The 21,179-nt window shown below is 43.3% G+C and overlaps 1 protein-coding gene across 5 annotated transcripts in view; it reads right to left on the bottom strand.

The window, feature by feature from the left end:
* MIGA1 (mitoguardin 1) overlaps positions 1 to 21,179 on the bottom strand; it is a 98,167-nt gene that overhangs the window by 42,508 nt on the left and 34,480 nt on the right. For all 5 annotated transcript variants that reach the window (XM_056532648.1, XM_056532647.1, XM_056532646.1 and 2 more), the window contains exons 5-8: positions 20,790 to 20,916; positions 16,603 to 16,739; positions 15,412 to 15,535; positions 3,600 to 3,700 (exon numbers count right to left, since the gene is read on the bottom strand). In XM_056532648.1, coding sequence (XP_056388623.1) covers positions 3,600 to 3,700; positions 15,412 to 15,535; positions 16,603 to 16,739; positions 20,790 to 20,916 — 489 coding nt within the window. The remainder of the gene's footprint in view (positions 1 to 3,599; positions 3,701 to 15,411; positions 15,536 to 16,602; positions 16,740 to 20,789; positions 20,917 to 21,179) is intronic.

The following is a 21,179-nucleotide window of genomic DNA, read 5'->3' on the forward strand; positions in this document are numbered from 1 at the left end:
TGAGTGCCATGCAACCCTGGATGGTCCAGATTTATGGAGTAGTGGATGGTTGGTGGACGGCCACCTTGTTCCAACAAGGCTGTGACAACAGCAAGGTGGTGGAGTCATGTTTTGGGCCGGAATCATGGGAAGAGAGCTGGTCGGCCCCTTTAGGGTCCCCAAAGGTGTAAAGATGACCTCTGCAAAGTATGTGGGATTTCTGACTAACCACTTTCTTCCCTGGTACAGAAGGAAAAATTATGCTTTCCATATTAAAATCATCTTCATGCATGACAATGCACCATCTCATGCTGCAAAGAATACCTCTGCATCAATGGCTGCTATGGGGATAAAGGGAGAGAAAGTCATAGTGTGGCATCCATCCTCCCCTGACCTCAATCCTATTGAGAACCTTTGAAGCATCCTCAAGCAAAAGATCTATGAGGGTGGGAGGAAGTTTACATCCAAACAGCAGCTCTTGGAGGCTATTCTAACATCTTGCAAACAAATTCAAGCAGAAACTGTTCAAAAACTCCCAAGTTCAATGGATGCAAGACTTGTGAAGCTGCTATCAAATAAGGGGTCCTAAAATGTAAAAATGTAACGTGACCTGTTAAAATGTTTAAAAAGTTAAAATGTTGTTAAAAGTTTGATAGAAAAAGCTTTTGATTTCAGTAAATGCTGCAAACACAACAAATGACAATTTTCAGTTTATTTACAACCTATAAAGTGCTTTGAAACTTACTGTGCGTAATCATTTGGAACAGTGTATTGTGACTTTTTTTATGTTTAAAAATAATACTGTTATTAGGAGGTTTGTTCAATAACATTTTAATTGTACTCTTAATAGTTGATAACATGAGAATTATGCTGAATGTTATTTACATCAATTATTTAGGTAAATGAGAAAAATATAATTTGCATAATAATTTGGAAGAAGGTGTATTCCCTATACACATATGATAAAGGATACGTTTTTACAAACTGGAGTCCCCCTTTAAGGCAGAGTTCACACAGTGTGTGTTTGATGTGTTTTTATGGCTTTTGTTCTGTTTGGATTGAAAGAAAAATTCTTATGTGTTTACCACAAATTGCTGTGGTTTTGCAAAGGAGTTATTACCAGTGGCTTTTTTAACAGGATAATCACAGTAGTGGGGTTCCACCTCTGTAATACTTTAAAGAGGTACTCCGCTGCTCAGCGTTCGGAACAAACTATTCCGAACGCCGGAGCCGGCGCTGGGAGTTTGTGATGTCATAGCCCCGCCCCCTCAATGCAAGTCTATGGGAGGGGGTGTGGCGGCTGTCACGCCCCCTCCCATAGACTTGCATTGAGGGGGTGGGGGCGTGACGTCATGAGGGGCGGGGCTATGACGTCACAAACTCCCGGCGCAGGCTCCAGCATTCAAAACTGTTTGTTCCAAACGCTGAGCAGCAGAGTACCCCTTTAATATGTCATGTCTACAATTTTGTGGGTAATGTTCCAGGATAACTTGTCATTTATTCATGTAAATCTCTGCTCATTCTGGGCTTAGTAGTCATGTGGTTGGATTTGCAAGAATACAACACATTAAAAACACAGTAGAAATGCATGAAATCACAATAAAAAAAAACAAAAAACTCTTGGTGTGAACCCCGTCTAATAAATCTTCCCTAATTCTGCTCAGACCTTCTTCAGGCATCTTGGGCCAGTCAGTGAAATGGACATCTGACCATTCACCCAGGTTTCAGGACCCCTTTATTAAAGGGGTACGCCACTGGAAAACATTTTCTTTTAAATCAACTGGTGCCAGAAAGTTAAACAGATTTGCAAACTACTTCTATTAAAAAATCCTTCCAGTACTTATCAGCTGCTGTATGCTCCACAGGAAGTTCTTTTCTTTTTGAATTTCCTTTCTCCCTGACCACAGTGCTCTCTGCTGACACCTCTGTCCACATCAGGAACTGCCCAGAGCAAAAGAGGTTTGAAAAGGAGATTTGCTCCTGCTCTGGACAGTTCCTGACATGGACAGAGGTGTCAGCAGAGAGCACTTGTGGTCAGGCAGACAGGAAATTCAAAAAGAAAAGAACTTCCTGTGTATTAAACAGTGGCTGAAAAGTACTGGAAGGATTTGGATTTTTTTAATAGAAGTAATTTACAAATCTGTTTAACTTTCTTGCACCAGTTGATTTAAAAGAAAATGTTTTCCAGTGGAGTACCCCTTTAAGGGTAAAGGTGGGTGTTTTCAGGTAGCTTCCTATGGGGTTCAATCTCGGTAACACTCTGATATGTCTATATCAGTGTTTCCCAACCAGTGTGCCTCCAGCTGTTGCAAAACTACAACTCCCAGCTTGACCGGACAGCCAAAATCTGTCCGGGCATGCTTGGAGTTGTAGTTTTGCAACAGCTGGAGGCACACTGGTTGGGAAACACTGGTCCAGGGTCCCATTTCAAAATTCTATGGGGAATCTAAAAACTACAAATGTGAAACAACTTACAAGTCTAAATTAATCAAAGGCTGATCCATAGAGGTCAATTAAGCAATGCCCCTAGTGACAACTTTATGGTATTGCTCCAAAAAAAAAAAACACCTAAGGAAAGTGGTCTTAGAGTTGAAGATTGGAGACCACTTTCCTAAGGTGATTTTTTTTATTTTTATTTTTTTGGAATAATCCCATAAAGTTGTCACTAGGGGCATTGCTTAAAGGGGTACTACGGTGGAAAACGTATTTTTTTTTTTAATCAACTGGTGCCAGAAAGTTAAACCGATTTGTAAATTACTTCTATTAAAAAAAATCTTAATCCTTCCAGTACTTATTATCTGCTGAATACTACAGAGGAAATTCTTTTCTTTTTGGAACCCAGTGCTCTCTGCTGACATCACGACCACAGTGCTCTCTGCAGACATCTCTGTCCATTTTAGGAACTGTCCAGAGCAGCATATGTTTGCTATGTGGATTTTCTCCTACTTTGGACAGTTCGTAAAATGGACAGAGATGTCAGCAGAGAGCACTGTGGTCATGATTCAGCAGAGAGCTCTGTGTTCCAAAAATAAAAGAATTTCCTATGTAGTATTCAGCAGCTAATAAGTACTGGAAGGATTAAGATTTTTTTTATAGAAGTAATTTACAAATCTGTTTAACTTTCTGGCACCAGTTGATTTAAAAAAATAAATAAATAAATAAGTTTTCCACCGGAATACCCCTTTAATTTACATTTATGGTAAAGACATAGGCTACATGCAAGAGGTTGCAAGTAGTTAAGTGAATCTACACTAAGATTCGCCAAACCAGAATCTAATGGATCAGCCTTTGATTAATTTAGCCCTGTAAGTTGTTTCGAGTTCCTAGTTTTTAGATTCCCCATAGTTTTTTGAAATGCGACCCTGAACCAGTGTTTCCCAACCAGAGTGCCTCCAGCTGTTGCAAAACTACAACTCCCAGCATGCCCGGACAGCCTTTTGCTGTCCGGGCATGATGGAAGTTGAAGTTTTGCAACAGCTGTAGGCACACTGGTTCGGAATCACTGGTCTAAATAGGCCAGAAAAATGCTTTGCATTCTGTCTGGATATCTCAGTCTGTAAAATACACCATGTAATTGGTCCCAGGTGCCACATAGCAAATAAGTAAATCCCCCTCTGTACCTCCGTGGCAGACATGAAAGAGTCGTTTGAAGCGGTGCTTAATGTGTCTCTCATCCCAAAATCACCTCCGTTATCCATCACCGTGACGTCCGTCTCTTTATCTTTAAAAAAAAACCAAACAGAATAAAAGTTTGAATAATTTCAGATAATCCATTGAACTATAGGTCAATGATTCATGTACAGTATAAAATTATTTTTTGGTACATAAAACCAAGAACCTGGCTGAATGCCTGAACTGTGAGGTTATCCGAGGAACATTCTTGTCCTTATGACAACACTTCCTGCTCTGGCTTCTTAGTTGTATCACAGGTCACTCATCAGTTGCTTTGCTTGTTTAGTAAAAAAAAAAAAAAAAATCAATCAGTCAAATTGGATTCTAACATAAGGACTGGTGTCCCTATGACAAAGTTTCCCAACCAGTGTGCTTCCAGCAGTTGGAAAACTACAACTCCCAGCATGCCCGGACAGCCAAAGGCTGTCCGGGCATGCTGAGAGTTGCAGTTTTACAACAGCTGGAGGCCCCCTGGTTGGAAAACAATGATGAAGAACTTGGCAGGTGTTCAATTCCACAACAGCACTCCCAGAGGGGAGATTTAGCATTGCATGCTGGCCATTAAAAGGAAAAGACTATCCATGCAACTGATCTCTGCGCTTTAAAAGGGTTATCCAGAAAAAAACTTATATATATATATATATATATATATATATATATATATATATATATATATATCAACTGGCTCCAGAAAGTTAAACAGATTTGTAAATTACTTCTATTAAAAAATCTTAATCCTTTCAGTACTTATGAGCTTGTGAAGTTAAGGTTGTTCTTTTCTGTCTAAGTGCTCTCTGATGACACGTGTCTCGGGAACCGCCCAGTTTAGAAGAGGTTTGCTATGGGGATTTGCTTCTTAACTGGGCAGTTCCCGAGACACGTCATCAGAGAGCACTTAGACAGAAAAGAACAACCTTAATTTCAGAAGCTCATAAGTACTGAAAGGATTAAGATTTTTTAATAGAAGTAATTTACAAATCTGTTTAACTTTCTGGAGCCAGTTGATATATATATATATATATATATATATATATATATATATATATATATATAAAAGTTTTTTCCTGGATAACCCCTTTAAGTTCACTTGCTGCCAAAGGCTGTCTGGGCATGCTGGGAGTTGTAGTTCTGCAACAATTAGAGGCACCCTGGTTGGGAAACACTGGTCTATAGGCACATTGGCATATACCATAGATACGGTGACACTTTATTCTCACTGTCAACAGAGGTTTTACAGGTCAGGGTCAGGTTTACGGTGGAGCTGGAGGCGACGAGATGCTGGACAGGTGTCCTCCATCTGTGGATGGCTTAGTAGTGAGTATTGGTTTTCATTGGCCAGGTCTGAATGCGTTGTAGAACTACAAGACCCAGCATATGAGCTGAAGAGATGGAGGTTGTATAAAGCTGGGAGTTTTGCAACAGCTGGAGGCACACTGGTTGCGAGACACTTCCCTAAAATAATACTGAGTGCCAGGACTATAGGTTCAGGAAGTGTCATCATGAGGAACAGAAATGAAGGCTCATCATAAACAGGATTAAAATAGATCCTAAAATATTTTAGTCTAGTCCTACAAAATAAAAAAAACATAAAAAAAAATATTTCCCTTTCTCCAATTTAAAAAGTAAACAGTTTCTGAACAAGCCATAATGAAGCAGAAGATACAAATAATCACAGCAGCACAAAGTATTTCAGGAGATGCATGTGTTACAATAAAATGTGCCGATGACTGCCTGGGAATGCTGGAACTTGTAGTTTTGCAACAACTGGAGAGCCAGAGTCTCTTCAGCTCTTGTGCTGGGTCTTGTAGTTCTACAACGCATGCAGACCTGACCAATAATAACCAATACTCACCACTAAGCCATCCACAGGCGGAGGACACCAGTCCAGCATCTCATCGCCTCTAGCTTTACCATAAACCTAACCCTGACCTGTTGCAGTGAGAATAAAGTGTCGCCGTATCTATGGTATATGCCAATGTGCCTATAGACCAGTGTTTCCCAACCAGGGTGCCTCTAATTGTTGCAAAACTACAACTCCCAGCATCCCCCTTTGGGAACAAGTGAACTTAAAGAGTACCTATCACGATCTAAACTCTCCCTAATACCCCCCAAATCTGTCCCTGACTCTCACTGACACTATCCCTGTGTTTCTTTTCATTCAAAACCCCCTCTTTCTCCCTTATTTATTGTCTTCTTGGCTGCTCATTCAGCTGTCCTAGTGTGAGGGAGGAAGGGGGCGGGGCCCAGCATAGAGGCTGTGAACACAGCAGCCGGCAGCTCTGAATCTTCTCCTCTCTGTTTACAACTGCATGTGCAGAGAGAAGAAATATCTGAGCTCAGATAGTAAAATAAATGAGGGCATGCTGTAAGGCAGAGTCAGGAGTATGCCCTGCTGTGCTATGAGCACAGTGCTGGCTCCTGCCCGTCTGACTCACAGGCAGGGAGCAGTGCTGAGCTTGTCTGTGTCCCGGCTGCAGTCTGAGATTTAGAACTCCAGCATGAGTCTGAAATAAAATAAAAAAAAAATTAAAATAAAAAAAAAAGGCTTGCTTGCGGCCAGGACTGCTAGGGAGACCCCTAGTGGTAATTTTTTCAAAATGGAAAATTAAATAGAAAGAAGCTTATTTTTTAATAACATGCTATTGGAAAGTTATCTTGCATACATTAATCTATAATATATCAAAACGTTTTTTTTCGATGAAAGGTACCTTTTAAAGTGCAGAGATCAAGTGCATGTAGAGATGAGCGAACTTACAGTAAATTCGATTCGTCACGAACTTCTCGGCTCGGCAGTTGATGACTTATCCTGCATAAATTAGTTCAGCTTTCAGGTGCTCCGATGGGCTGGAAAAGGTGGATACAGTCCTAGGAGACTCTTTCCCAGGACTGTATCCACCTTTTCCAGCCCACCGGAGCACCGGAAAGCTGAACTAATTTATGCAGGATAAGTTATCAACTGCCGAGCCGAGAAGTTCGTGACGAATCGAATTTACTGTAACTTCGCTCATCTCTAATTGCATGGATAGTCTATTCATTTTAACGGCCAGCATGCAATGCTAAATCTGTGGAATTGAACACCTGCCAGGTTCTTCATTAGTGTTTTTCAACCAGGAGGCCTCCAGCGGTTGCAAAACTACAACTCCCAGCATGCCCGGACAGCCTTTGGCTGTCCGGGCATGCTGGGAGTTGTAGTTTTGCGACCGCTGTAAGCACACTGGTTGGGAAACACTGTCACAGGGACACCAATCCTTATGTTAAAATCCAAATTGAGTGATTTCCTTTTTAAACATATGGAGGTGCACAGTCTTACAGTCCTGAAAACATCCATACTTCCTAGACGCCCAAGCGAGTTCCAGGACTACGGTATTACGGTATTACATCCTATACCTGTACCAGCAGACCCCGTCAGGCCACATATTCTTCACCACAAACCCCATCTCCTCCAGGACGTGCAGAAATCTTAGACTCTGGCAGCCGTCAGATGACTCAGGAAAACTCTGCGACATTTCAGTTTGACGAATATTTTTAGTAATATTAAACCAGGCGCATAAATCAGAATATTGTTTCCTCTGCGGAACGATGGATTTCATGGACTTGTATGGTGAATGAGATGTTAGTTTTACCCTCTGGATCATTTCCATTCTTTTGAGCTTTGAGACCGGTTCTGGGGGGGGGGGGCAGTCATACATCATGATGTCTAAACCTCAGACATTACGCGCCGGAGTCTGCTTTACCTCCGCCAGCCACAGGATCTGACGCTTTATCGGAATAACACTCAAATAAACATAAAAGACTGACCTAGAAAAAGACTGGCATGTTATGTATTACTACACTGAATTCTAAATAGCTCATTACCCTATTATGTGCCCCCACCAACATAAAATTTTAGGGTACCTACATTTGCCTCTAGGGGGAGCTTACTGCATACAGATTTATTCAGCTCCCACTGTGTCCATAGTAGTTAAAGGGTTTTATCCAGGAAAAAACTTGAGATATATATATATATATATATATATATATATATATATATATATATCTCAACTGGCTCCAGAAAGTTAAACAGATTTGTAAATTACTTCTATTAAAAAATCTTAATCCTTTCAGTACTTATGAGCTTCTGAAGTTAAGGTTGTTCTTTTCTGTCTAAATCCTCTCTGATGACACCTGTCTCTGGAACCGCCCAGTTTAAAAGAGGTTTGCTATGGGGATTTGTTTCTAAACTGTGCGGTTCCCGAGACACTCGTCATCAGAGAGCAGAAAAGAACAACCTTAACTTCAGAAGCTCATAAGTACTGAAAGGATTAAGATTTTTTAATAGAAGTAATTTACAAATCTTTTTAACTTTCGGGAGCCAGTTGATATATATATATATATATATATATATATAAAAAAAAAAAAGTTTTTTTCCTGGATAACCCCTTTAAATAAATCTATATATGTTGAAAAACACAGCCCCCTAATAAAGATATCAAATTCAGAATTTTGGATCTAGAAATGGAGTCTTGCTAAGTGGCCCTATTTTTTTCTGTGTACGCTCCTGGTCCAAAATGTGTGGTGTCCAAGTACAGCAGCTACGACTGCTAACCGCTGGACACACTAGGACCCCTGTGGTATATCACCACCACAGGGGTCCAAGCGCATCTTAGCCGTGAGGTCTCCAGGGACTTACGGCCTCTAGTGATGCTGCCTATATAGATAGATATTTGATAGGAAGATAGATAGATAGATAGATAGATAGATACATAATAGATAGCTAACTAGCTAGAGAGATAGATGAGTTAATGGCAGTGTGACTATATGTACTCCACACAATGTGACATCATTTCCATGACGTGAACGACAATCCACGTGATCACAATGGTTTTCACTGACGTTGTAAATTGTAGTGCACGGCCCCAGAACACGGGGTGAGAGCAGCCTGCTTACAAGTGTCTGAGTAATAGGGGCAGGTGGAGGGCGGGGGGGGGGGGGGGGCATCCAGCTATCATACGCCTAAAATTAACTTGAGGGCGACGGGTGACAAAAGTCTGCTGCCAGGCGTCACGTCGTATTTTGTGCCGTGGTTCACTGCGTTTGGAAAGTATACAGATAATCTGCTCAGCAGATGTGTGCGGGGGTATATAAGGTCCCCTGGTGTCTTACACTACTACTACCTCAAATATAGAGACTCAAATATAGGAAACAATGGCTACCTTGTAAGAATGCTGTGCGAGGAAAGGGTTAAAGGGTTTCTTCCACATAACACGACAGACCATGCAAGTCCCTTCCCTATATCAGTCGTACACATGGCAGCTCACAATATTTAGGATTATATGGGGTTTATGAGCTGGTACAACCATCGGCCTACCAAAATGCAAAGGTTAACTCCATCGGCGCTGAATGGATCAGAGAAGCAGGACAGCAGGACCTTCAGGTAAGTATCTTTTATTGTAGTTCCAGCATGCAACGCGTTTCGCTGCGCATGCGCAGCGAAACGCGTTGCATTCTGGAACTACAATAGCATTGCTTCCATCGGCCAACAATTCCTAGTTAAAGGGGTACTACGGTAGAAAAGTATTTTATTTAATTTATTTTTTTTAAATCAACTGGTGCCAGAAAGATTTGTAAATTACTTGTATTAAAAAATATCTTAATCCTTCCAGTACTTATTAGCTGCTGAATATTACAGAGGAAATTATTTTCTTTTTGGAACACAGAGCACTCTGCTGACATCACGAGGACAGTGCTCTCTGCTGACATCACAAGGACAGTGCTCTCTGCTGACATCTCTGTCCATTTTAAGTACTGTCCAGAGTAGGAGAAAATTCCCATAGAAAACATACGCTGCTCTGGACAGTTCCTAAAATGGACAGAGATGTAAGCAGAGAGCACTGTGCTCGTGATGTCAGCACAGTGCTCTCTGCTGACATCACAAGGACAGTGCTCTCTGCTGACATCACAAGGACAGTGCTCTCTGCTGACATCTCTGTCCATTTTAAGTACTGTCCAGAGTAGGAGAAAATTCCCATAGAAAACATACGCTGCTCTGGACAGTTCCTAAAATGGACAGAGATGTCAGCAGAGAGCACTGTGCTCGTGATGTCAGCAGAGAGCTCTGTGTTCCAAAAAGAAAAGAATTTCCTCTGTAGTATTCAGCAGCTAATAAGTACTGGAAGGATTAAGATTTTTTAATAGAAGTAATTTACAAATCTGTTTAAAGGGGTACTCCGCCCCTAGACATCTTATCCCCTATCCAAAGGATAGGGGATAAGATGTTAGATCGCCGGGGTCCCGCTGCTGCGGCACCCCGCTATCATTACTGCGCAAAGCGAGATCGCTCTGCACGTAATAACGGGCAATACAGGGGCCGGAGCATCGTTACGTCACGGCTCCGCCCCTCGTGACGTCACGGCCCGCCCCCGTCAATACAAGTCTATGGGAGGGGGCGTGACGGTCGTCACGCCCCCTGCCAGACTTGCATTAAAGGGGTAGTCCAGTGGTGAAAAACTTATCCCCTATCCTAAGGATAGGGGATAAGTTTGAGATCGCGGGGGGTCCGACCGCTGGGGCCCCCTGCGATCTCTCTGTACGGGGCCCCGGCTCTCCGCCGAGATAGCGGGTGTCGACCCCCGCACGAGGCGGCGGCCGACACGCCCCCTCAATACATCGCTATGGCAGAGCCGGAGATTGCCGAACGCAGCGCTTCGGCTCTGCCATAGACTTGTATTGAGGGGGCGTGTCGGCCGCCGCCTCGTGCGGAGGTCGACACGCCCCCTTCCAGCGGGCTGTCGGGGCTCCGTACAGGAGATCGCGGGGGGCCCCAGGGGTCGGACCCCCCGCGATCTGCAACTTATCCCCTATCCTTAGGATAGGGGATAAGTTGCTCACCACTGAATCACCACTGGACTACTCCTTTAAGGGGACGGGCTGTGATGTCATGAGGGGCGGAGCCATGAGGTCACGCTGCTCCGGCCCCTGTATCGCCCGTCATTACGCACAGAGCGAACTCGCTCTGTGCAGTAATGATGGCGGGGTGCCGCAGCGGTGATCCCCGGGGTCCCCAGCAGCGGGACCGCAGCGATCTAACATCTTATCCCCTATCCTTTGGATAGGGGATAAGATGCCAGGGGCCGAGTACCCCTTTAACTTTCTGGCACCAGTTCATAAAAAAAAAAAAAAGTTTCCCACCAGAGTACCCCTTTAACTGCAGCTTTGCTTCTTCGTTAAAGACTGAATTTGAGAATGGAGGCCTCGGTTCAGGATCCTCATCTCTTGGCCAGGTAAGGAGTTACAAAGAGCGTCTCTGGCTCTGAAGGATCTGTTCTCTCCTGTATTACACTCCTGCAATTCTTACTTTTCCCAGTGGTGGCGCTGTAGTAAAAGTGAACACTGCTTGTTGTTCCCAACTTGTCTTTTGGACTTCCCAGCCCCTTCCAAACTTCCTGCATCTACCGAAGGTGGTCAGGAAGCCGAAAAACAGTCGAATCGGGTGATTAATGTAATTTGCGTAACTCCTATTGACTTTTAGCCCCACGAGCAATGTTTTAAAGGACTCCAGGAGTTACGTAAACAGCATAGATAGCAGGGCTACGACATTTGCGCAACTTCCAATAAAATCAATAGCAGTTTTGATATTTGTGTAACCCACCTGCTTTGGCTGTTTTGGGCCCCTGCAGTGCCACCACTGGAAAAATTAGGAATTACACAGTGGCCCTCATTTACTATTGCAAACCCGACATGTTTTGTCGGGTTGTGCGCCAGATTCTGTCGCATTGCACCAGAAATTCTGTCTGCGCCAGAATTTGCGTCAGAATTGAAAATACCCCAACTAACTCCCCATTTTGCTGTGAAAACCCGAAAAGGGGCGTGTTCCCGACATTTTCACAAAAAGACAACATATTCACTAAGGTTTCTAAAGAAAATGTGGTGGATGTGAGCTGGAAAATGTAGGGAAACCTTAGTAAATACCGTAAAAAAAAATTAATTGTTGGGAATTAAAACCCACAAAGAAACCTACACAACACTCTTAGTAAATAATGGCCACTGTCTATTGAAATCAATGGACTGTCTGTGTAATACGGGACAGAACAGGTTCTTTAGAGACAGATATGCCCGTTGTAACCTGTACGGTTTTGTCAGTTTTTTTTCCCGTACCAAAACCGCAACCTACCACGGTTTTTGGTCCGGGTGAAAAACCATATTGAAACATATACTTTTTTTTTTTTTTTTTACATGGGAGTCAATGGGAACCGTACAGAACCGTATGTGCGTACGGTTCCATCCGGTTTTCACCATACAGTTTTTGACTTTGCACAGTTTTTTTTTCTTGGAATTTCAAACAAACAAGTGAAACTTTATTCATAATGGAGTGAAAAGTTAAAAACGTATCCCTTTTTTTTTTCTTAAAAGACGAACGCAACCGGACATCATTTTTCAAACCATATACGGATTAAATGTGTACACATGTTTAGTCAGGTTTTGAGGAATCCGTTTTTTTTTATCAAAAAACTGATATGGGAACTGGAATTGCAAAAAACGTGGCGTGAACCCAGCCTAATTCACCGACTTTTATGGCGACTACCATGACGGTAGAATGACAGAACCCACCGACTTATATAGGATGCATTGGGTTCCGTTGTAATGTAAAACATTTTGACAGCCTCTAAAGGTTATGTACATGAATGTTTGTCTACTAGTCTAATGGTCTCCAAACTGTGGACCTCCAGCTGTTGCAAAACTACAACTCCCAGCATACCCGGACAGCCGTTGGCTGTCCGGGCATGCTGGGAGTTGTAGTTTTGCAGCAGCTGAAGGTTCACAGTTCGGAGGCCACTGGACTAGTCATCCTGAAGGGACTGATAAACATGAACAACGAGTCCTAGATATTAATGGAAATGTCATAACACACATCTCATAGGTGCAGCATGAGAATATATATATATATATATATATATATATATATATATATATATATATGTTGTCAGTCTGAGCAGATGCACTATCTGAGGATATATATAGGACGTGCTGTCAGCTGCTGTGAACCTGGAGAGTGTCACCCCTCCCCCAGTCTCCCGTGCAGCACGTGAGAAAACCTTTCCCATGTGCTGGAACAATTTATGGATCCCATGCATTGAGTGTCGTAGTTACAATTTCCATATAGTCAAGGTGTGTAGTCAGTTGCATGCTGAATTATAGGAATAACCAACAAAACCTGGTTTAAAGTATTCCTTGTGTGTACATGAGGAGCTGCACTACTTCTGGCCATTATATTACTTGTATATAATATTTTACAGCAGATTTCTGCTCTACAGGCTTCATCTATAATTTGCAATTCTGTAAAAGCTAGTGGGTGGAGCTCCTGCCATAGACTGGTATTGCTTATCTTAAGCTCCCCGTCCAAAGACTTGTATTGCTTGTCTTGAGCTCCCTCCTCCCCCCTCTATAGACTTGTATTGCTTATCTTGAGCTCCCTCCTCCCCCTCCATAGACTTGTATTGATTATCTTGAGCTCCCCTCCTCCCCCCCTCTATAGACTTGTATTGCTTGTCTTGAGGTCCTCTTCTCCCCCTCTATAGACTTGTATAGTTTATCTTGAGCTCCCTACTCCCCCTCTATAGACTTGTATAGCTTATCTTAAGCTCCCTCCTCCCCCCCTCCATAGACATTTACTGCTTATCTTGAGCTCCCCCTCTATAAACTTGTATTGCTTATCTTGAGCTCCCTTCCTCTCCCTGTATAGACTCGTATACCTAATCTTGAGCTCCCCTCCTCCCCCCTCCATAGACTTGTATTGCTTATCTTGAGCTCCCTCCTCCCCCTGTATAGACTCTTATACCTAATCTTGAGCTCCCCTCCTCCCCCTCTATAGACTTGTATACCTAGTCTTGAGCTCCCCTCCTCCACCCTCTATAGACTTGTATACCTAATCTTGAGCTCCCTCCTCCCCCTCCATAGACTTGTATAGCTTGTCTTAAGCTCCCTCCTCCCCCCCTCCATAGACTTGTATTGCTTGTCTTGAGTTCCCCTCCTCCTCCCTCCATAGACTTGTATTGCTTGTCTTGAGTTCCCCTCCTCCTCCCTCCATAGACTTGTATTGCTTGTCTTAAGCTCCCACCTCTGTAGACTTGTATTGCTGGTGTTGAGCTCCCAGCTCCCTCCTCCCCCCCTCCATAGACTTGTATTGCTTGTCTTGAGTTCCCCTCCTCCTCCCTCCATAGACTTGTATTGCTTGTCTTGAGTTCCCCTCCTCCTCCCTCCATAGACTTGTATTGCTTGTCTTAAGCTCCCACCTCTGTAGACTTGTATTGCTGGTGTTGAGCTCCCAGCTCCCTCCTCCCCCCCCCCTGTAGACTTGTATTGCTTGTCTTAAGCGCCCCCCCCCCCCCACTGTAGACTTGTATTGCTTGTCTTAAGCGCCCTCCCCCCCCCCCCTGTAGACTTGTATTGCTTGTCTTAAGCCCCCCCTGTAGACTTGGATTGCTTGTCTTGCAGACACAGGACATTTCAGAGTGGAATACACTCTCATAGGAGACGGAAAAAGGTTATTTACTGGAAAAAGAGGTATATTTCTCTAATAACATATATTACAAAGTTTTTTGGTTTTTTTTTTATATTCGCATGTACTATTGATCTACACAAAGTTTATTCATAAGACACAGCGCCTGTTTAAGTTACAATATACCCAAGTGGCAACTTTTTGAGATTCTCCCACTTCACATCCTCTATTCCAGACTAAACATGTAGATGGGCAGCGACCATCACCTTAACACTTTCCAGACTCCATTAGGAGATTCCAGGCGGGTTCTCTGCCGTGTCAAGAAGAGAAGATTCTCCATTTACTATAATACGGCTATAAGAAGTATTTAAAGAAGAGTAAACACAGATATCGCCTGTAGCAGGGGATTTTTATCTCTGTGACACTCTGCCATGAACTTCTAGAAGCTGTATGTGAATACTTCATCAGATTGCTACCAAGATATTACAGAGCTTGTCCAGGAATAGAAAAACAGATGTTTAATGTCTTCCAAAAACAGCGCCACCCCTGTCCTCCTGTTGTGTGTGGTATTACAACCTGGCCCCATTTGCTTCAATGGAACTGAGCTGCAATTCCGCTTGCAACCTGAAGACAGGTGTGGAGCTGTTTAAAGTGGTTATAACAAGAAAACAACTTATCACCTAGCCACAGGGTAGTTGATCAATATGCAGCGGGGGTTCCCAACACTGGGATCCCCAGTGATCATGCAATTTCAGTTACCATTCCTCCCCAGATTAAAGGGGTATTCCAGGAAAAAAACTTTTTTTATATATATCAACTGGCTCCAGAAAGTTAAACAGATTTGTAAATTACTTCTATTAAAAAATCTTAATCCTTTCAGTACTTATGAGCTTCTGAAGTTTAGATTGTTCTTTTCTGTCTAAGTGCTCTCTGATGACACGAGTCTCGGGAACCGCCCAGTTTAGAAGCAAATTTCCATAGCAAACCTCTTCTAAACTGTTCGGTTCCCGAGACAGGTGTCATCAGAGAGCACTTAGACAGAAAAGAACAACTTAAACTTCAGAAGCTCATAAGTACTGAAAGGATTAAGATTTTTTAATAGAAGTAATTTACAAATCTGTTTAACTTTCTGGAGCCAGTTGATATATATATATATATATATATATATATATATATATATATATAAAAGTTTTTTCCTGGATAACCCCTTTAAAAACTGGTTAAAAGTGATATCCAAAGCACTAGCCATAGCTACAACAGCCATGTGCAGCCTAATCATTACTTACCAATATCATTGGCCAAAGACGCCGGATCAGAACCTCCAAGAGAGGCCTCGAATTCCTCCTGGAGTCGGTAAGCGCGCTGCAGTAAAGATTCCAGTTTGTGGATAAACTCAGCACTTATGATATCCTGGAATAACACAAATTATAGAGGATTTAGGGCTGATACTGGGAAGAGTCGTAGACCGCTACTCATCTAAGATGTCCACCTGTGCTATAGAGAAAAAGAATGAGGGGCTCCAAGTGAATGGGGCTGAGCTGCAGTACCACACACAACCTGTAGACAGGAGTTGTGCTGTTTTTGCAATAAATGGGCAGTATTTTCTAATCCTGGACAACCCCTTTAAATGGACACTGTCATAAATAATGTGATATGTCAGAGCGAACCAAGAGAATTGTGCTTTTAGCGCGTTCTCTCCTGGCTTTGTTTTAAGTGACCCTGAAATAAACTTAAAGGGGTGCTGCGGTGGAAAACTTTTTTTTTTTTTTTTAAATCAACTGGAGCCAGAAAGTTAAACAGATTTGTAAATTACTTCTATTAAAAAAAAAATCTTAATCCTTCCAGTACTTATTAGCTGCTGAATACTACAGAGGAAATTATTTTCTTTTTGGTACAAAGAGCTCTCTTCTGACATCACGAGCACAGTGCTCTCTGCTGACATCTCTGTCCATTTTAGGAATTGTCCAGAGCAGCATATGTTTGCTATGGGGAATTTTCTCCTACTATGGACAGTTCTTAAAATGGACAGAGATGTCAGCAGAGAGCACTGTGCCCGTGATGTCAGCAGAGAGCTCTGTGTTCCAAAAAGAAAAGAATTTCCTCTGTAGTATTCAGCAGCTAATAAGTACTGGAAGGATTAAGATTTTTTTATAGAAGTAATTTAGAAATCTGTTTAACTTTCTGGCACCAGTTGATTAAAAAATAAAGTTTTCCACTGGAGTACCTCTTTAAAGTTTTGATCGGGTGAGGTTTTGGGTGCTCAGACCCAGCTAAGAGAAATGTGCACTAAGGGCTCATTTACACTACGGAATCTCTGCCCAGAAAAATTCTGTCTGCGCTTTTCCACGCTCATTTCAACTTTTCACATATCACTACCGCGTCAAAAGTTTCTGGAAGTTAAAGGTCCGCTTTGAGTTGTCATTCTCTGCACTTATTTCTATATTAAACCATCAAAATTGGCGCAAAGCAGATGGTACCTCCACGTTTTCTTCAGCAATGGCATCACCAGCCCCCATTCTGATAGATTCGCAGCCCGCCTCATCTTCCGCCTGCCTATTTCGGAAGGAGAGGGCTTGTTCCCACCTTCTTAGTGCCTCTTCAAATAATTCCATTCCTTAACAAAAAATAAAAAATAAAATAATATGTTTCTGTAGAAAGGTATTCAAATTTGCAACTAGAGTCAAGCGATGACATTTGCAATAGCAATAGCATTTGTTGAACCCAAACCTAATAAATTGTCCATTGATTCTTTCAATCTTGTAGAAGTAATTCCGCTTTTACAGAGATGTCAGGCATGAGACAGTCCAGGGCAGTATTTCCCAACCAGGGTGCCACCAGCTGTTGCAAAACTACAACTCCCAGCATGCCCGGACAGCCTTCGGCTGTCCGGGCATGCTGGGAGTTGTAGTTTTGCAACAGCTGGAGGCACCCTGGTTGGGAAACACTGGTCCAGAGTCCCATTTAAAAATTCTATGGGGAAACAGATTTGCTAATTACGTCTATTAAGTCTATTAAAAAATCTTAATCCTTTTAGTGCTTATGAGCTGCCGAAGTTGAGTTGTTCTTTTCTGTCTAAGTGCTCTCTGATGACACCTGTCTCGCGAACTGTCCAGAGTAGAAGCAAATCCCCACAGCAAACCTCTTCTACTCTGTGCAGTTCTCGAGACAAGCAGAGATGTCAGCAGAGAGCACTGTTGCCAGACAGAAAAGAACAACTTAACTTCAGCAGCTGATAATTATTGGAAGGATTAAGATTTTTTAATAGAAGTAATTTACAAATCTTTCTGGAGCCAGTATATATATATATATATATATATATATATATATATATATTTAAAGTTTTTTCCTGGAATACCCCTTTAACTCTACCTGCAACCTCTTGCATGTTGCCTATGACTTTACCATAGATGTCAACTAAGCAATGCCCCTAGTGACAACTTTACGGTATTGCTCCAAAAAAACACCTTAGGAAAGTGGTCTCCAATCTGCCACTCTACAGCTCCTGGGAAAATACACCAGCCAAAATATCCTTACAACCTGGGGCACAATGTAAATGGTTTAGAAAATTGGTGTTAAAGGGGAACACCACTGGAAAAAAATGTTTTTTAAATCAACCAACTGGTGCCGGAAAGTTAAACTAAAGAAGTAAATGACTTCTATGAAAAAAAAAAAAAAATCTTAATCCTTCCAGTACTTATCATCTGCTGTTATGATCCACAGGAAGTTCTTTTCTTTTTGAAATTCCTTTCTGTCTGACCACAGTGCTCTCTGCTGACACCTCTGTCCATTTTAAGAACTGTCCAGAGCAGGATAGGTTTTCTATGGGGATTTGCTCCTACTCTGGACAGTTCCTAAAATGGACAGAGGTGTCAGCAGAGAGCACTGTGGTCAGACAGAAAGAAAATTCAAAAAGAGAAGAACTTCCTGTGGATCATACAGCAGCTGATAAGTACAGGAAGGGTAAAGATTTTTAAATAGATGTAATTTACAAATCTGTTTGACTTTCTGGCACCGGTTCATTTAAAAAAAATAAAATAAAAATGTTTTCCAGTGGAGTACCCCTTTAATGCTGTTTGTTGATATGTTCAGTGCATTAATGCAGATAAGGCAGTGTATTCAGTGAATATCTGATGAAGTAATGCACACTGTTTGCATTCTTTATCCAAAATCATAACAAGGCAGCTGCTGATCCAGCATTAAATCCAGACACTGATCCTAATCCATACAAACAATAGGGGAGTCGGGAAGAAAGATTTCTGTACCCAATGACTAAAACCAGACTCTTCATGTTGTTTGTGTAAGTTTAATGCTTTATACTCTGCGTCTCTCTGCCGCCATCTACCATGGTCCAAATAAAATACACTGCCTGCAAAAATAATAATAGCATTGGAGCATCGCAGTAACGGTGCTGTAATACAGAGACACGTAGAGAAGACTAAAGCTCGGGGTGGATCGGATAGATAAACATAAAGGTACAAGAAAAAAAAAAATTACTATTACATACCGTATATACTCGAGTATAAGCCGAGACCCCTAATTTCAACCCAAAATCCCAGGAAAAGTTATTGACTCGAGTATAAGCCTAGGGTGGGAAATACATCATCCCCCCCTGTCATCATCCAGACCCCCGTCATCATCCAGACCCGTCATTAACATCCTCATCATCATCACCGCCTGTCATCATCCAGACCCTCATCATCATCACCTGTCATCATCCCACACATCCCCCCTTCATCATCCCCTTGTCATCATCCCACACATCCCCCCTTCATCATCCCCTTGTCATCATCCCACACATCCCCCCTTCATCATCCCCTTGTCATCATCCCACACATCCCCCCTTCATCATCCCCTTGTCATCATCCCCACCCCCCTTCATCATCCCACACACCCCCCTTCATCATCCCACACCCCCCCCCTTCATCATCCCACACCCCCCCCCCTTCATCATCCTCTTCTCATCATCCGCCCTCAGTGGTCTTCAACCTGCGGACCTCCAGAGGTTTCAAAACTACAACTCCCAGCAAGCCCCGGCAGCCATCGGCTGTCCGGGCTTGCTGGGAGTTGTAGTTTTGAAACCTCCGGAGGTCCGCAGGTTGAAGACCACTGCGGCCTTCGACATCATCCATCCCCCTCTCACCCCCTTTAGTTCTGAGTACTCACCTCCGCTCGGCGCTGGTCCGGTCCTGCAGGACTGTCCGGTGAGTAGGTCGTCCGGTGGGATAGTGGTTCCGGGCTGGTATCTTCACCGGGGGCACCTCTTCTCCGCGCTTCCGGCCCGGAATAGAGGCGTTGCCTTGACAATGACGCAGAAGTACGTTGGCAATGAACGCACCTCTGCGTCGTTGTCAAGGCAACGTGACTATTCTGAGGCCGGGCCCGAAGCGCTTAGAAGAGGCCTCCCCGGTGAAGATAGCAGCCCGGAACCAGTATCCCACCGGACCACCTCCTCACCGGACAGTCCTGCAGGACCGGACCAGCGCCGAGCGAAGGCCGCAGTGGTCTTCAACCTGCGGACCTCCGGAGGTTTCAAAACTACAACTCCCAGCAAGCCCGGACAGCCGATGGCTGCCCGGGCTTGCTGGGAGTTGTAGTTTTGAAACCTCTGGAGGTCCGCAGGTTGAAGACCACTGCGGGTGGAGAGTTCACTCGAGTATAAGCCGAGGGGGGTGTTTTCAGCACGAAAAATCGTGCTGAAAAACTCGGCTTATACTCGAGTATATACGGTAATAAGTGATAAAGCATTGTGTGAGGCTACGTTCACACTGCCGACAGTGTGAAGTCCGTTATTTTAGGATCGAGAAAACAGTCTCTTTCTACGGTTTTTCTCTCCAAAAATAACGGCGGCTATAGAATACAATGGGGTCCATCGGGACCCGTTATTTGCCAGTATGCTCTGGCAAAATTACGTCCGGCAAAATGCAAAAAAAAAATATAAAAAGAGGCCGAATTTTTGCAGGAGCATACCGACAGTGTGAAAGAGGCCCTAAAGTGATACTAAAAAAAGATTTGGAGCTATGGTGAACAGTAAACTCAACTTTAGCAATCAGTGCCAGGCCGCTGCTGCCTGACCACATAAAGCTACCGTATATGATGCATGGAACAGCAGCATAAAACACTAGACAAAGAGAAAAAAAAAATGAATTCTGTATACGAACACATTGTCTCCGTGCAGCATCCGGCATTCTGTGCCGGGCCGCTGCTCCAGTCTTGGAAACCTCTGATTTTCCGAAACTGGAGACATGAGACAGTGCCCCCTTGTGCCTTCACGCCACGCCCCCTCCAGACGAGAGCAGAAGACCCCGGGAGACGGACGGAGCCAGGTGAGGGGACCTCCGGCCGCCATGCTGGATGATCAGATCGCCACGGCAGCGCTGCGGGTGATCCGATCATCCATTCAAAGTACCGTATTGTATTGATCACGGCATCTGAGGGGTTAATGGCGGACATCCGCGCGATCGCGGATGCCCGCCATTACCGGCGGGTCCCTGGCTGCTGATAGCAGCCGGGACCTGCCGCGCATGACGCGAGAACCACTCCGTTGCTTGCGATCATGGCGGCGCGTAAACGTACATCAGGGTGCGCTAAGTACCAAGTCACCATGACGTCCATTTACGTCCATTGTCGTTAAGGGGTTAAATCCATGAGCTCTTCCTTCACCTACCCATCAGGTAGAGGTTCTCTGGTGTGGTGACTGGGATGTTTACAAGCTTAATATCCTCTTCTTCCCCTTTGTCCCAGGGATTTGAGTTGACACAGCCGCAGCTTTGGTAGGAGTTGATACTTCGAACCTAAAAATCACAAAACATTATAGCGGACAGAGGAAAGTCAATATAGGGTGGAAATAAATATACCGCAGGGAATGAGTAAATTCTACTGTCATATAGTCCCCCATGTACCAAGAATAAAAACAGACGTGAATACAGATAAATATTTTATTAGAATATTCTTGTGTGTAATAGACTATTATGGTACCAGATAGAATGTAACTGTATGATGGACAGTAGAGATGAGCGAACTTACAGTAAATTCGATTCGTCACAAACTTCTCGGC

This window comes from Hyla sarda, chromosome 7 (genome assembly GCF_029499605.1).
Source record: "Hyla sarda isolate aHylSar1 chromosome 7, aHylSar1.hap1, whole genome shotgun sequence".
NCBI lineage: Eukaryota > Metazoa > Chordata > Amphibia > Anura > Hylidae > Hyla > Hyla sarda.